Genomic DNA, 14,841 nt, shown 5'->3' with positions numbered 1-14,841 from the left:
AAATGAGATAAATATCTAATCCACCTTATGTAATTGGGTTTCATTCGAATTATTGTAACAGTAATGGGTTTCATTCGAATTATTGTAAAAGCAATGGGGTTCATTCGAACTATTGTAAATGTAATGGGTTCAATTCGAATTATTGTAAATGTAATGGGTTCAATTCGAATTATTGTAAATGTAATGGGTTCAATTCGAATTATTGTAAATACAGGAATGTAATGGGTTGAATTCGAATTATTGTAAATGTAATGGGTTCAATTCGAATTATTGTAAAATTAATGGGTTCGATTCAAATCATTGTAAAATTAATGGATTCGACATTAATTTGTTTTTCCAGATTTGATGTTTTACCAATGAGATAGGAATATATGTATTAAATCTAGAGTGAAAATTCAAATCGGCTTACCGCGAAACACATTGTTTTAATCAAGCACGTCTATCTATTTATTAGATTAAAAAGGACTAGAGTTTTTATTAGTAACTCGCGTATTTTATTTAACACGTTTAAAAAACTATCTTGACAGCTTTTTACACAGATTATAGCAGCAGGCGGTAATAAAAAGTTCAAGCGATTAATAGGTGGCGCCACCCGTATTTGATAAAGATTCATGCTCGACAAAAAGTGTATCGCGAAACGTCGATCTCGAGATCTCACGTTGTGACTCTAGGTTTAATACATATATTCTATCTCATTGGGTTTTACGCAGCATGTGATATTCGAATTTCGTCAATAGTAGAGTGGGATATAGACCGAGTGGGGAAAGGTAAAGCCCCGCCCATTGACATGCGCGGTAACCACTGGATGTTTTACTTCCAACAGCAACACGTAGATGGCGGGAAATTCTACACTTTGGCGCGAAATTTAAAATGCCTCGTTTTACAACATTGGTGTAAATATAAATAATGTTAGTCCAAATCTTAATAAAAAGGTGAATATTTGTGTTAAAATATAGATTTTAAAATAAAAAAATGTATTTCCCACCATGATTTAAACACAACATACAAATTGTTTATTACTAAACAATAAAAGTAAATATGTTTAAGTTCATGAGTTTTGCAATACTAAATGTATAATTATGGGAGTAGTTTGTCTTTCGGATTTAAATTTATTATTTCTTAAATAAATATGGGTTGTAACTGCACATTTTCGAGTTTCAGAAACACAGAAGTGAATGTATATTTCCCAAATAATCCCAACGTTAGGAAATTTATCAGTGGACCGAGCAATGATGCCTTAAAATGAAAGTACCGGCACTTCCGTTTTTGCATGGTAATGTCTTGTTTTATCAATGAAAGAATAATAGTTTTCTAATAACCAATTCGTTTGAATGTTGCTGAACTTCTACTTAATTGACTCCAAACCCATCCGCACAGCAACTCAAACTAAAGATTTGGGTACTATATTCGACGCTAAGTTACGTTTTTGTAGGCAGGTCACCAAGACTATTAGCTTATGTCGTCGCTCCTTAAAGATTTCGCTTAAGTTTTGTGGTCAGATGAAATCTCTGCGTCATTTCCACATCTTATATTTCAGCCTAGTTCGTTCCAGCAGGTTGCTGTCTGGTTGGGTTGCCTGGGGATAGCTGAAGCCAATTTCTATTATACGATTTTCGAGTGAATTCCGTCACCAGTGGTGGGCGGCTGTCAACCCCGTCCCCAATGCACTGGAATAAAAAAACTTAGGCTTTTGGCCTTTGCACGGCGCCCGTGGTCTGCTAAAATTAGAGGCAGTTAAGAATTGTGCAGCTGCTGGACACTGGCTAGAGTCAGTGGACTGTAAAATATGTGTTTTTCAATCTCAAAGGCCACACGGAACATATCTTCACATTCGAGACTATAATTTAGACGGGGAACACTATTTTACCCCGAAAATATTTTTGCCGAACTTTTGCCGAATTACCCCAAAATCTAAAATAGTAGAAATCTCCCATGCATCGTCTGCTAAAACATCCTAAATGACTTATGGCTTCGCCTTCGGCTATTCGGGGTAAAATAGTGTCCGTTTCGGCACTTTTCGGCAAAAAAGAGTGGGGTAAAATATAAAAATACGGGGGGCTACACTAAACGTCGAAATTAAATCAAGTTAATCCTTTAAATGCATTTCAGAAACTAAATAAGCCTAACTAAGCTACCCTGTCTTGCCCCAACGACACTTATAGGGATTTTTCGGCAAATATCAAAAACTCAACTAAACATTGACATTAATATGAATTGTTTATTGAATCTCAATTTATAAGCTAAATCTACTCTGCCGAACCACAATCCAACGTTAATTTCAACTTAATTAAGCATAATTAACGTAAAATTCGACCAAAAACATAAATTTTTGGGACAAAAATTAAAATAACTTTTAATTGAACTACATAATTAAGATTAAAACAAAGCTAGAAGCTGGTAAAGCTCCTTTTTTACTATTTGACACTTAAATTAATTTATATTATCTTTTAAAAACATTAATATTCAGGAAATTCTAAAGTTTGGGGTAAAATAGGGTTTTTTCGGCAAGGATTGAATTTTCAATTAAACAATGATATTAATGTGAATTGATTATTGAATCTGATTTTATAAGCTAAATCTACTCTGCCGAACCACAATCCAACGTTAATTTCAACTTAATTAAGCATAATTAACGAAAAATTCGACCAAAAACATACATTTTAGGGACAAAAATTAACTTTTAATTGATCTACATAATTGAGATTAAAACTAGGCGAGAAGTTGGTAAATCCCCTTTTTTCCTATTTAACACTGAAATTAATTTTTATTATTTTTAAAAACATTAATAAGCGGGAAATTCCAAAGTTTGGGGTAAAATAGGGATGTTTCGGCAAAATATTACGGGGAGAAATGAAAAAATATGCCGAGTCGTTGAAGAAGTGCGAAATTCCAAAGTTTGGGGTAAAATAGGGATTATTCGGCAAGGATTGTATTTTGAATTAAACATTGACATTTATGTGAATTTTTTATTGAATCTCAATTTATAAGCTAAATCTACTCTGCCGAACCACAATCCAACGTTAATTTCAACTTAATTAAGTATAATTAACGTAAAATGCGACCAAAAACGTACATTTTTGGGACAAAAATTAAAATAACTTTTAATTGATCTACATAACTAAGATTAAAACTAAGCTAGAAGCTGGTGAATCCCCTTTTTTCCTATTTGACACTTAAATTAATTTATATTATCTTTATAATACATTAATATTCAGGAAATTCAAAAGTTTGGGGTAAAATAGGGTTTTTTTGGCAAGGATTGAATTTTCAATAAAACATTGATATTAATGTGAATTGTTAATTGAATCTCAATTTATTATCTAAATCTACTCTGCCGAACCACAATCCAGCATTAATTTCCACATAATTAAATATAATTAATATAAAATTAGACCAAAAACGTACATTTTTGGGACAAAAATTAAAATAACTTTTAATTAAACTACAAAATTAAGATTAAAACTAAGCTATAAGCTGGTAAATCCCTTTTTTACTATTAAACACTGAAATTAATTTATATTATCTTTATAATACATTAATATTGAGGAAATTCAAAAGTTTGGGGTAAAACAGGGGTTTTTCGGCAATATATTATGGGGTGAAACACTATTTTACCCCGAAGTTATTTTTGCCGAACTTTTGCCGAATTACCCCAAATTCTAAAATAGTAGATATTCTCCCATGCATCGTCTGCTAAAACATTCTAAATGACTTATGGAAACAAACTGCAAGTGTTTATTAAACTCAGGTCACGTGTCACCAAAGAGCCGCTATGGAACAGTTTACCCGTCATTTTCTACTCTGAAAAATTGGTTGCTGTAATTTTCACCAACAGCCGGGAGTGTGGCGTACTCCTGTAAGCTAAGCTTCTGGGAGGCAAAGTTTGAGGGAATAAGACACATGTCGGCGATCCTACCCTATAGGTGCCGACTGCCCCGTGTCCGCCGGAGGTGACTTGACCCCCACACCCCATCCGTCACCTCCCAAGTAAACCTCATTTCCTTCCCCTGCTTACACACATAATGAAACCTGACTAATCACATCCTTGCCGAGGTCCTCTGACCCGCTTGCATTGAAACCTCCAAAAAAAAAAAAAAGAACATTTCACCAACATGGAAAGTTATGTAGAATTAGAACCCTTTGAAGAATGGCGCAAACATCCTCTTCTGTTAGATTTAGTTATTTATTATATTGAAAAATGTAGCGGATTTAATCGAGATGGTGCCTTAAGACTTCATTAATAAGAGGCTGTTTCTATTTAGGCCCAAGTTTTGGACTTAAAAAAGCCAGGAACACTATTTAGGACCACCCTCTCTTAATAAAAATCAATATTTTACTTTGAACAATTGAATTTATTCTAAAGACATGTAAAATTATCAAAAGAAAAGAACTAAATTTTGTACAAAAATTACAGACAATTAAAAATATAAACAAACAAATGAATTAATAAAAGTGATAAATAAAAATAACTAAAATCATGGCGTTGCTTTTGCCTCCTCTTCATGTTTAAGAAAAGACATAAGAGATTCAGATCTGATTGGGCAATGGGACATGAGAGCCTGTCATATTTGAAACTGTGATTTCAGGACCAGTTAGGGTTAAATTATCCGCCATTAAATCTTCTTCATCCTAATTGGTGGAAATACAGTGTAATTTTACTAATTTTATTGTTAAGCTGCTAAAAAAAACCAACTTACCCAATTGTTCCTTTCATCTTGTTCTTTAACGGGAGTTGACTGACAACTAAAAGAAAAATAAAATAAAATTAACTTATAGATTTAACAGATTTACAATACAATTAAATAATTTATACAAACTTAGGACTGAAATTTGACAATCTAGATGCGGTATTTGATGCCATGCCTGACTTGGGCGTATAATTTTCTTTCAATAAATCTCCCCATCTTGTTTGAATTTCATTTGATGTTGATTCAGAAGGGTCAGCTTCGGTAGTTGTTGAATTAACTAATTTCATAAAAATCGTTTTCAGTCCTTCTTCTTCCGTTGGGTCACTACTCTTATAATCGTTTATGAATCTTCCCCTAAACATTTTTGCTGCATTTTCTTGACTTCTTGAACTAACGCCCAATTCCTTCGCTATTTCTCGAAAATGAACAATTTTGTGAATCTGATCGAGGGGCACTTGTAAATTTAGGTACCGTTGGTACAAGCACCTTGCTATCATCTTATTTCCTATTTTCTTATGTCCGGCTTCGAAAACCATATTAGCTCCTGTTAAAACTTAAACAACCTTCTCTAAATGGCCTAGCAGCTAAAATAATTTGATAACATACGAAACGCCTATCATTTCAACTCGGTAAAGGGGGGGACCTTTTTTATCGCTTTTATCTATAAAGGTTTCACTAAATTTCGTTATTGATTTTTATGTGATTATAAATCGATGAAAAAACTGTCTGACCATTTCATTATGCCTTTAAAAAAACCCTGATAAAACAGATTTTTTTATCTCACTCTTTACCATTCCGAGTGACGATGACGTCATGGAGAGGTATTACACTGGGCGTGTCTGTGTGTATATTTGTGTATGTATGTCGATTTCGAGAATGATGATTTCTTCGAATGACCGACCCTTCGTGCTATGCTCAATCCCTTGGGTTATAGTCAATTAACTAACACATTTTGTTAGGTCTCAATACTAGTTTTATTTTATCAGCGATCATCGATTTTCAGTATATTTTATTCTCCTTATAGAGCCGAATACTCAAACCTAACTGTATATTTTTAATAGAAAGTAAAATGCATCCTATGAAAAACATTAACATGTACAAAAATGGGCCAAGCCTCGCCTCGTGCCCTTTCCGCTGTAAAACGTTCTGAGATCCCATGTAGAGCCAAGTCTGCCTTTTGATCTCATTCAATCGCCAATTGAACAATTATGTTATAAATTAAGTCCTTTTCCTAGTTAATAACCAATATTCTTTGACTCTATCATTATTATAAATCTTTGTTCGTATCAAAAATATCGTGACTTGGCAATCGCAGGTAAGTAATATTAAAAGGAAGTCGAGGGGAAATTCACTAAATCGTTGCCGATTTTAAAATAATCGAAGGGATATTCACTAAATCGTTTATGGTCGAGGGGATATGTACAAGTTTATAAGAAGAGTCATGCATAACCTTATATACACGCGCTTGCCAAGTCACGATATTTTTGATACGAACAAAGATGTATAATAATGATAGAGTCAAAGAATATTGGTTATTAACTAGGAAAAGGACTTAATTTATAACATAATTGTTCAATTGGCGATTGAATGAGATCAAAAGGCAGACTTGGCTCTACATGGGATCTCAGAACGTTTTACAGCGGAAAGGGCACGAGGCGAGGCTTGGCCCATTTTTGTACATGTTAATGTTTTTCATAGGATCTCACTTCTTTTTGTAGACCCTCTCGTTATACTTCGGTAGTTATATTAAAACAAGACCCTCTCGTGGTACTTCGTTTGCCAATATAATCGCTAACGTTTGTCCATATTTACGCTGAATTACCCCTTTCGACCCGCAGAGAATATGTAATAAAGATTGTACGCGATATCCTATAAATAAAGAACTAAAGAACAATTTTATAAAAATTTCGGGATGTTTTAATTTTTCTGTGCTTTATAAAATAAATGAAAACTAAATCCTGAATTTTAAGTTTCTATCTCCTCTAGAAGTACCTTAGAATTTTGATGATCGGTGAGTGAGTGAGTGAGTGAGTGACAAAATAAGGTAAATTTCACCTGCGATATTTCGAAAAGTATATAGGGTAGGAACTTGAAATTTGGAAACTAGAGCTAGGATTGACAGTCCTCGCGGCAAGCAAAATTTCAGACTTTTACCTCTAACCATCACGAAGTTACAGTGGGTTTAAAAGTGCCACGAGTTGCTTCGAGAAAAGGATGTCAGTGCTCGACTTGGCTGGGAGCACGGCACCCAGATATGCGTAATGTTATGCAGATATTTCACAATAAAATACTTTTACTAAAGGTATTTTGGTGAAAAAACTAAGATAAGCAACTTCTGCAGAATCTCCACGTACTACGTCACAGAGAGAGTCAGGGCGAGACCAATCAAATAATGAGAAAAAATCGAAAGAAAACGGCGGGATCGAGGCAACCTTATATAGCGCTTTCTTTACGAACCTTGCACCTCGCGTACCTATCCTATTCATTTGTATTTTTGCTCGTGCGTTTTGGCGCGCCTTTTTTACTACTACAGGGAGCTAACTGCCGTGCTCCCAGATATGCGTAATGTTATGCAGATATATCACAATAAAATACTTTTACTAAAGGTATTTTGGTGAAAAAACTAAGATAAGCAATTTTTTAAATTATTCAATGTTTAATAATCATGTCTACAAAAGTCAAAATTTGAATTTCTGTTACTTCCGGCAATTATCTCTTACTTTTTCTCATCTTTGTCGCAAAGACAGTTTTTATTAATCAAAAATGTCTTGATTAGAATCAAGACCTAAAAAGTATCGATAAGTCTGAGGTTATCACTTGTCTGAAGGATCAGATATTAATTTTTCTATTTAATTGAAACTTAAATGCATGCTTAAGAAAAAACAACGTTCCATTACCGTTTTCCGTTGAAATAAATTATTTTACTGGTAATCAATTTCAAAAATTTACTTATCTCGGCTTTTAGACCACAATTCCATTCCCCGAAAACATTTTATCATTACATTAATTACTTTTGGGAGAGTACGTGTATGGTTTTGCGTTTTAAAAGGTTCCTAAAGACGTTACATCCCCATTCGTGACCGGCACGCTTCGCAGTGGAACATTTTAATTATTCTAAAACCAATGGCGCCAAATTCAATAGGGACAGTTAGATTTTTACTCGCGGTTTTGCAAAATGATGTAATATCAAGTGTGTGTGTCTTTCTCATAGTTCAGGGCATGATCAGTGTTACTGCCCAATTTCTCTCTCTAGTTTCTAACAATGGTTAGAGACTATTTGATATGGCACGGACAACGTTATATACATTTGTAAATTTTAAGTAGCACAAAAGGAAAAAAATCCAATTTTTTTATATTTTGGTTTGAAATAAATAAACTCATGATAGTAGTTATAACGAACAAAAAGTCAAGGGAATGGCACCGGTAATGAGCAGCAGAAAGAGAGGAAAGTTTGCTTCAAGTTAGCAGAGGGACATGGTAGTGAAAATGGTAATCTTGAATTTTGTTCGTTCAAACCTTAATATATCATGAAAAATTCAAGTGAGGAGGCGGCACTACCTAGAAAGATTGATTTTGGCAGATAACAGCGAAAAATTATGTTCTACACACACTGGGACTATGAGAGAGTTTCAAGGCCGAGGTCGCACATGATGAAATAGTTTGCTCAGGTCCTGTTAGTCTCGAAAGGGTTATATAGTGCTTGTAACTTTTAAAAGGTTCTTGTCATGGCTAAACAGACCGCTATTACAGTTTTTTATTGTTTTATAGGTTATTTTGACACGTTATCTCCCAAAAGTAATTAATGTAATGATAAAATGTTTTCGGGTAATGGAATTGTGGTCGAAAAGCCGAGATAAGTAAATTTTTGAAATTGATTACCAGTAAAATAATTTATTTCAACGGAAAACGGTAATGGAACGTTGTTTTTTCTTAAGCATGCATTTAAGTTTCAATTAAATAGAAAAATTAATATCTGATCCTTCAGACAAGTGATAACCTCAGACTTATCGATACTTTTTAGGTCTTGATTCTAATCAAGACATTTTTGATTAATATCTGTTCCTTCAGTCTTCATTTTAATTAAGAATGTTAAGAAACAGTTTTACATTATCAAAATCTGCACTAAGCAGAAACATATATAAAGGGGACCATAAATTTAGCTCAATCAAACATTTATTTATAATAATACGAAGAATTTTCCATCTCCTCAAGCGCTTTTTTTCTCTTTGTAGCTTAACTTTCAAATTTGCGACTCATAGTTTTTACTCGTCTAAACCCACTGACCCTTGCGATGATTTAGGATATTTTGAAGTTTGACAAATATAGGCCTGAAAAATCCATGCGTGCTCAAACTAAAACCGACTCATTTAAGAGAGCAAAGTTCATAACTCCAGTTTGGCCTATCACTCACATTTACATCGCTGCATTATCCCCTGCATAGCGTTTGAGGGACAATGCGTCACGTTATCAGTTAGCGTTAGGAAAGGTAAACAAGAAAAGTCCATTAGTGTGGTTTATTGAAAATTCAAAATGAGTGTATAAATAATATAATTTGGTAATCAGATTGTACTTGTTGTATGTTTGTACTATGTATACATTTTATATGGGATATTTTTACGAATCAGGCCTAATGCGCTCTCGCAAATATTCATGTTTTAAAGAATTAGGTACAATCACGTTTTAACTTGTAAGCATCGATATCGAAGAGCATTTGGGTTTTCTATCTATTTTACCGCGAGATGGCATTGCGAGCTGGACCAAAACGTGCGCGAAAATGAACATTTCAAATTTCAAGCTAGGGAAAATGCTTATTAGCGAAGCGGCAACTCTATAGACCTTGGGGAAAATGAACATTTCAATTTCCTTAAGTCCAGCTAACAGCGCTCTCGGGTGAGAGAATTCGGCAACATAAGTTGAAAAAAGAAAAATGAAAAACGGCGTTGCGCAGGCCTTGATTAATGTAGGCAATATATAAAGTAACAGATTAAGTAAAGTAGAGTGAAAAGACAGTTTAGATTGAAAGACATTGAGTTGATTGGATTTAATAAACCGTTTGAATTCGGCTAACAGCTAAAGCAAATCAGACTGATTCTTTGATGTTACGAACGGGAACTATATAGTGTTTTGATTTTTCAGTCGGCCGGAACACTAAAAAAAATTAACCTGTCCTAAATTAAAGTCAACGGAGTAAGAGAATAGAACGATGACATGCATGCAGCTTGGGCTAGGTATACTTTTCTCTCAGTAAACATGTGTGAATTCATCTGAGAAGGGTGGTTGTAGCCATGGAACCTAGTGTAGGCCATAAACCTCTTTAAAAAGGGGGTCCACAGAGATTTTGGTTAGAAAAATTGTTCACAACTTAATATTCCCTCGAAGCGTGACGGTCATATTTACGTATTGCCAACTTCTTGAACAAGAAATCTGGGGCCCTTAATTCACGCGGGGCCCTGGGCTATAGCCCATATAGCCCATGCCTTAAGACGGCACTGGTTTGAAGTTTACTTTGCGAAGGCATCCGACGAAGTTGGGCCTTATTTTGGCTCCAACATTGGAGCTGGTTTTATCGCTGCCACCGACGAATAGAACGCTGCTCGATAACAGGGAAAAGGTCCCGGCTGTCGAACCACGTTGCGTGTAAACTCCATCCACCGTAATCGAAAACTAAAATAAGATCAACACACCTAAATTAAAACAAATTTAGTAGGCAAAAATAAAACGCTTCGCTATACTTGCAGTTGCACCATAGAGAGCATAGAGTAGAGGAGTAGGCACTTTAGCCTTAACCAATACACAATCTTGCCAAATTTTTACTGTTCATTTCCAGATTTTTCCCATTGGGTGATTACTTATTTTACTTACACATTGATAGTAACCACGAGTCTACCAACTATCCGAGTGCTGGAAGTAGCTCCAAAAAATATAACGAGAACTGAACATAACAACTGTCTACTCCTCTACTGTATACGAGATTTACGAGAGGTATTTCCATGGGCGCTGCCATAACCTGTCGGCGGCCTTTAGTTAGTGTCTACGACTCGACGTTGACCATCTTTGTGGACTTGACTCAATACAGCTCCTATCCCAAATGAAGATGAATCCGCTGATACGATGGTCTTCAAACAAGGATCATAGACTGCTAATACAGGGTGATTGATCAAGAGCTTTTTGATCAGTAGGAAGGCTTGCTCTTGTGAAGGTCCCCACGACCATTCATTCTTTGTACTCAGCAAGTCATGTAAAGGCAATTCTTTTTTTCGGTTTTTAGACAGCGAGACGATCGGTCGCTTTTCTTGCGCTCCGCTAAACTGTCGTTCACAACCACGCTCCTCTAGATCTTTCTATTCCCACCTCCACTTTCCCCTGGAAAAAATCAAAGAGTGACGCAATGAAAAAAATGCGGCAGTTCAGATCGTTGAGTTCTGAAGTATTTTTCAAAATAAATTAAAAACAAAAATAACGTTTTTTATATTTTATTTCCAATCTGTCAAGGAGTATTTTGACTTTTACGCACGCTCCCTCGAACTTGATATTCCTTAAGTTCTTTACGCGCGACCCAGTGACCCCTAAACTTAAAAATACGCATTTTGAGAAGACTTCTTGAAAAATATTTGAATTTTCTGTAGATTTCGAATTTTGGAAAAGGCCATTCAGTTACTACCTTGAAAGAAATTGAATATCTCTTATTTAAATTTATAAAATAGATCTCTATCTGTTCCGAGGGAGTTACAATATACTGGCTAAATATATTTTCACTAAGTTTTAGTTCAAGCAAGAAGTGATATCTATTTTACTAGGGAGAAGTTATAAGATTCCTAAGTGTTCGCGCGCCATAGTCCCAGTCCCCCTTTCAAAATACAAGGGGGGGGGACGTAAAAGTAGGCCAGGCTATCATAGAGGGTAGAACTAGAAAGAGGGGGAGTAGAAGGCTTGGCTGGAGTGTTTTCGCTTTGAAAGTTTACCTCTAAGCTTGCGGTGTGCGCGCGCATCTTTCTCTGCCCTCTTATTGGTTGAAATACGGCGAACCGGATATTAGGAGGGAAGTATAACAAATAAATAAAAAAGAAAAGCGAGAACACCCAAAATGCCTTATCAAAGCCGCTAGCTTCAACTCCCCCTCTTTCTACCCTCTTTGGGTCTATTTCACCTCTCCTTTGTCGGAAAATACGTAATTTTCGTCATTAGCGTCGTGCTGACGTGAGTTTTCAAGAACCAACGAGATGCTGGTTGTAATTTAGAGTCGGGGATTAACTCCGGACCTACGTTTGGACTGGAGATTTACGAGAGGTACTTCCATGGGCGCTGCCATAACCTGTCGGCGGCCTTTAGTTAGTGTCTGACATTCCCTGTCGTCGAACGCGCTCCGTAGCCTTGGCAGAACAACTCTCCAAAAAGGGGGCGGTAATCTCGTAAGTCCCGTATATCCTCTTTGATATGAACGGATAAAAATACTTCGATCGGTCGTGCAAATAATTGAGGGTTACTTTTTACTAGGTTAATAGAGAACTCTTAAAACACGAGCGTACATTACTAACGATAGGAAAATTTCTACCATATTTAAAGACTAAAACGAAATTTAAAAGTACCGCTATCAAGGGCTTATGGTCTGTCTCGAGTTCCACCTGAATTCCGGTTATATAATCGCGGAATCGGTTACACGCCCATGCTAACGCAGTGGCTTCCTTTTCTATTTGCGCGTAGCGCTTTTCAGCATCGGACAATGTAGTCGAGGCATAAGTTATACGACTCGACGTTGACCGTCTTTGTGGACTTGACTCAATACAGCTCCTATCCCAAATGAAGATGAATCCGCTGTTACGATGGTCTTCAAACAAGGATCATAGACTGCTAATACAGGGTGATTGATCAAGAGCTTTTTGATCAGTAGGAAGGCTTGCTCTTGTGAAGGTCCCCACTACCATTCATTCTTTGTACTCAGCAAGTCATGTAAAGGCAATTCTTTTTTTCGGTTTTTAGACAGCGAGACGATCGGTCGCTTTTCTTGCGCTCCGCTAAACTGTCGTTCACAACCACGCTCCTCTAGCTCTTTCTATTCCCACCTCCCCTTTCCCCCTTATGACCAGAAAACGGAAAAAAAAGCAACGCGAAGCCTCGGCCTCTCCCCAAACCGACGATGATTCCCACTCTGACACGGAACGAGGACACACCACCGACGACTTGGAACCTTCGGTCGCCTCTGCTCGGGTCAAACCGTTGATCTTACAACCCGCCGTTACCCGCGAAGGGCCGATCGCCACGGATATACCAGGCAGCAATGTACTTACCTTCCATGATGTCGACTTTATTTACCTATGTAAGTATTTCGAAGACTCCATCGGCGAAGTGAAAGACCTCCGGGTCTTGAAAGGAGGCGCTCTACTGGTGGTGCCCGTTTCGCAAACGCAACATGATGAAATCCTCAACTGGTCGACTTTTCGATTTCCTCCCCGGGACCGAACCACGAACCAGGCAACAAAGGGGTTATATATCGGGTCCCCGATAATCTCGATGAAGCCCTCATTAGCGATGCACTAAACCGACAGAACATTCCATGCGCCCAAGTGTCCCGCTTAGGGACCACCACCACCTACTTGATCAACTTTGGACCAGCAGAGATTCCTTCCGAAATCCGAATGTACTACCGCCACTACAAAGTCTCCCCGTACCAACGCCAACCGCTCCAATGCAAAAACTGCCGCCGTTTTGGACATCCTCTCAAGTACTGTAAGAGCCCTTTCCGCTGTGTCACGTGTGGGGTCAGCCACGCGGATGCTCAGGATTGTAAGGGCCCGACGCAGTGCGCTAACTGCGGCGCCCTTGACCATATTGCCACAGCCACGCATCTCATAAACAATGATTTTATAACCTTCACCATAAGTAACATTAATAACCCAAAAGTATACCACTTCCCATCCCATGGCATTGTTAGCGGCGCAAGGTGCAACAGGTAGCGAGATAAAATTCGTCATATATAATGATTAGTTTAGCTAGCTCTTCAAACAAAATCCGCCTAGATACGCTGAAAAATTACCTGGCTACACAATACTTCCTATTAGCTGCCTTAATCGTTGACTGAGTGTCAACTTATTGTTTTTATATTACTTATGATTTAACTAAAGGCGTAAGGACACCTTTTGACGAATAATTTCATCACATTTTTGGTGATTAGAGCGATTTTAGTGGCGTCTAGTAAACTTGCCACATCCATTATAGTATTAATTATTCTTACACCCAAATTATAAATAAATTAATTCTAATTAATATTGATAATTTACAATTAAAAATACCACCCCGGGACAACTTTTGGAAAACAAATTTCCCATAGATTTCCAGGTTTTCTCCCCATATATTTCCGTGAGTTTTCCAGGTTTTCTCCCGCATATGGGGTATCTTATGGAGCAAATGTAAACGAAGTAGGGAGGGGGGCAAATAGGACTAAAACATAATCAAAGGACATCCCCGTATCTCTAATATAACAAGAGTTATAGCCTCCAAAGTATAGTGTAATGTTAATCTTATGGAGGGATTGCTCACGAACATTTTGCTTAATTACTCGGCCCCTGTTTGGCGCAAATTTCCCTGATTTCCCTGAATTTTACTAAAAACTCTAAATTTCCCTGAGGTTTTTGTCAACTATTTATTTCCCTGATTTTTCCAGGTTTGTATGAACCCTGCACCTATTATTTTATACACAGAAAAATATAAATTTTTTCCCCTTATATTCTTTGGTTTTAAAACTCAAATACTTCACATTCTCTCAACCAAAACACCAAGTCAAAATTATCTTTGCTTCAAATAGTTGCTCAAATTATTTCAAACTACGAAAAAAATGTCCTTTAAACGATAAAAAAAACTTAAGGCAACCACACCCAATGTAATCGTCGCTCAAAAAAATATAAAAACTTTGAAATTAAAGCGTTCAAAGATTCAATTCCACGTGATATGGAGCGATTCACCCTTAATATTCAATAGCTATAAAGCCCATCCCATTCTGACTTCAACTTATCTCGGCAAAGCCCAAGTCAAACAGATAAGGTACCTAAGACTACATAAAACAAGTCCTTTAAAGAAACAATAACAAAAGAAAAAAAAACCGTCATCAAAGTGCCATTGAAAGAAAAAGTCACCTTTGAAAAATAAAAGAAATAAAATT

The 14,841-nt window shown here is 36.6% G+C and overlaps 1 protein-coding gene across 1 annotated transcript; it reads right to left on the bottom strand.

Annotated features, from left to right (window-relative positions):
• Positions 1 to 4,331: 4,331 nt before the first annotated feature.
• On the bottom strand, positions 4,332 to 5,365 carry LOC149716375 (uncharacterized). The gene is made up of 2 exons (XM_089849109.1): positions 4,818 to 5,365; positions 4,332 to 4,743 (listed from the first exon to the last, which is right to left on the bottom strand). Exons 1-2 carry the CDS (start codon positions 5,222 to 5,224, stop codon positions 4,671 to 4,673), a joined length of 480 nt encoding a protein of 159 aa, XP_089705235.1. The 5' UTR covers positions 5,225 to 5,365; the 3' UTR covers positions 4,332 to 4,670.
• Positions 5,366 to 14,841: the final 9,476 nt, after the last annotated feature.

The sequence above is a fragment of the Phalangium opilio genome, unplaced genomic scaffold, assembly GCF_054372755.1.
Source record: "Phalangium opilio isolate 3A_F unplaced genomic scaffold, DU_Popi_V2 ptg000009l_1, whole genome shotgun sequence".
Classification (NCBI taxonomy): domain Eukaryota; kingdom Metazoa; phylum Arthropoda; class Arachnida; order Opiliones; family Phalangiidae; genus Phalangium; species Phalangium opilio.
This window is presented reverse-complemented; position numbering and strand designations above follow the sequence as displayed.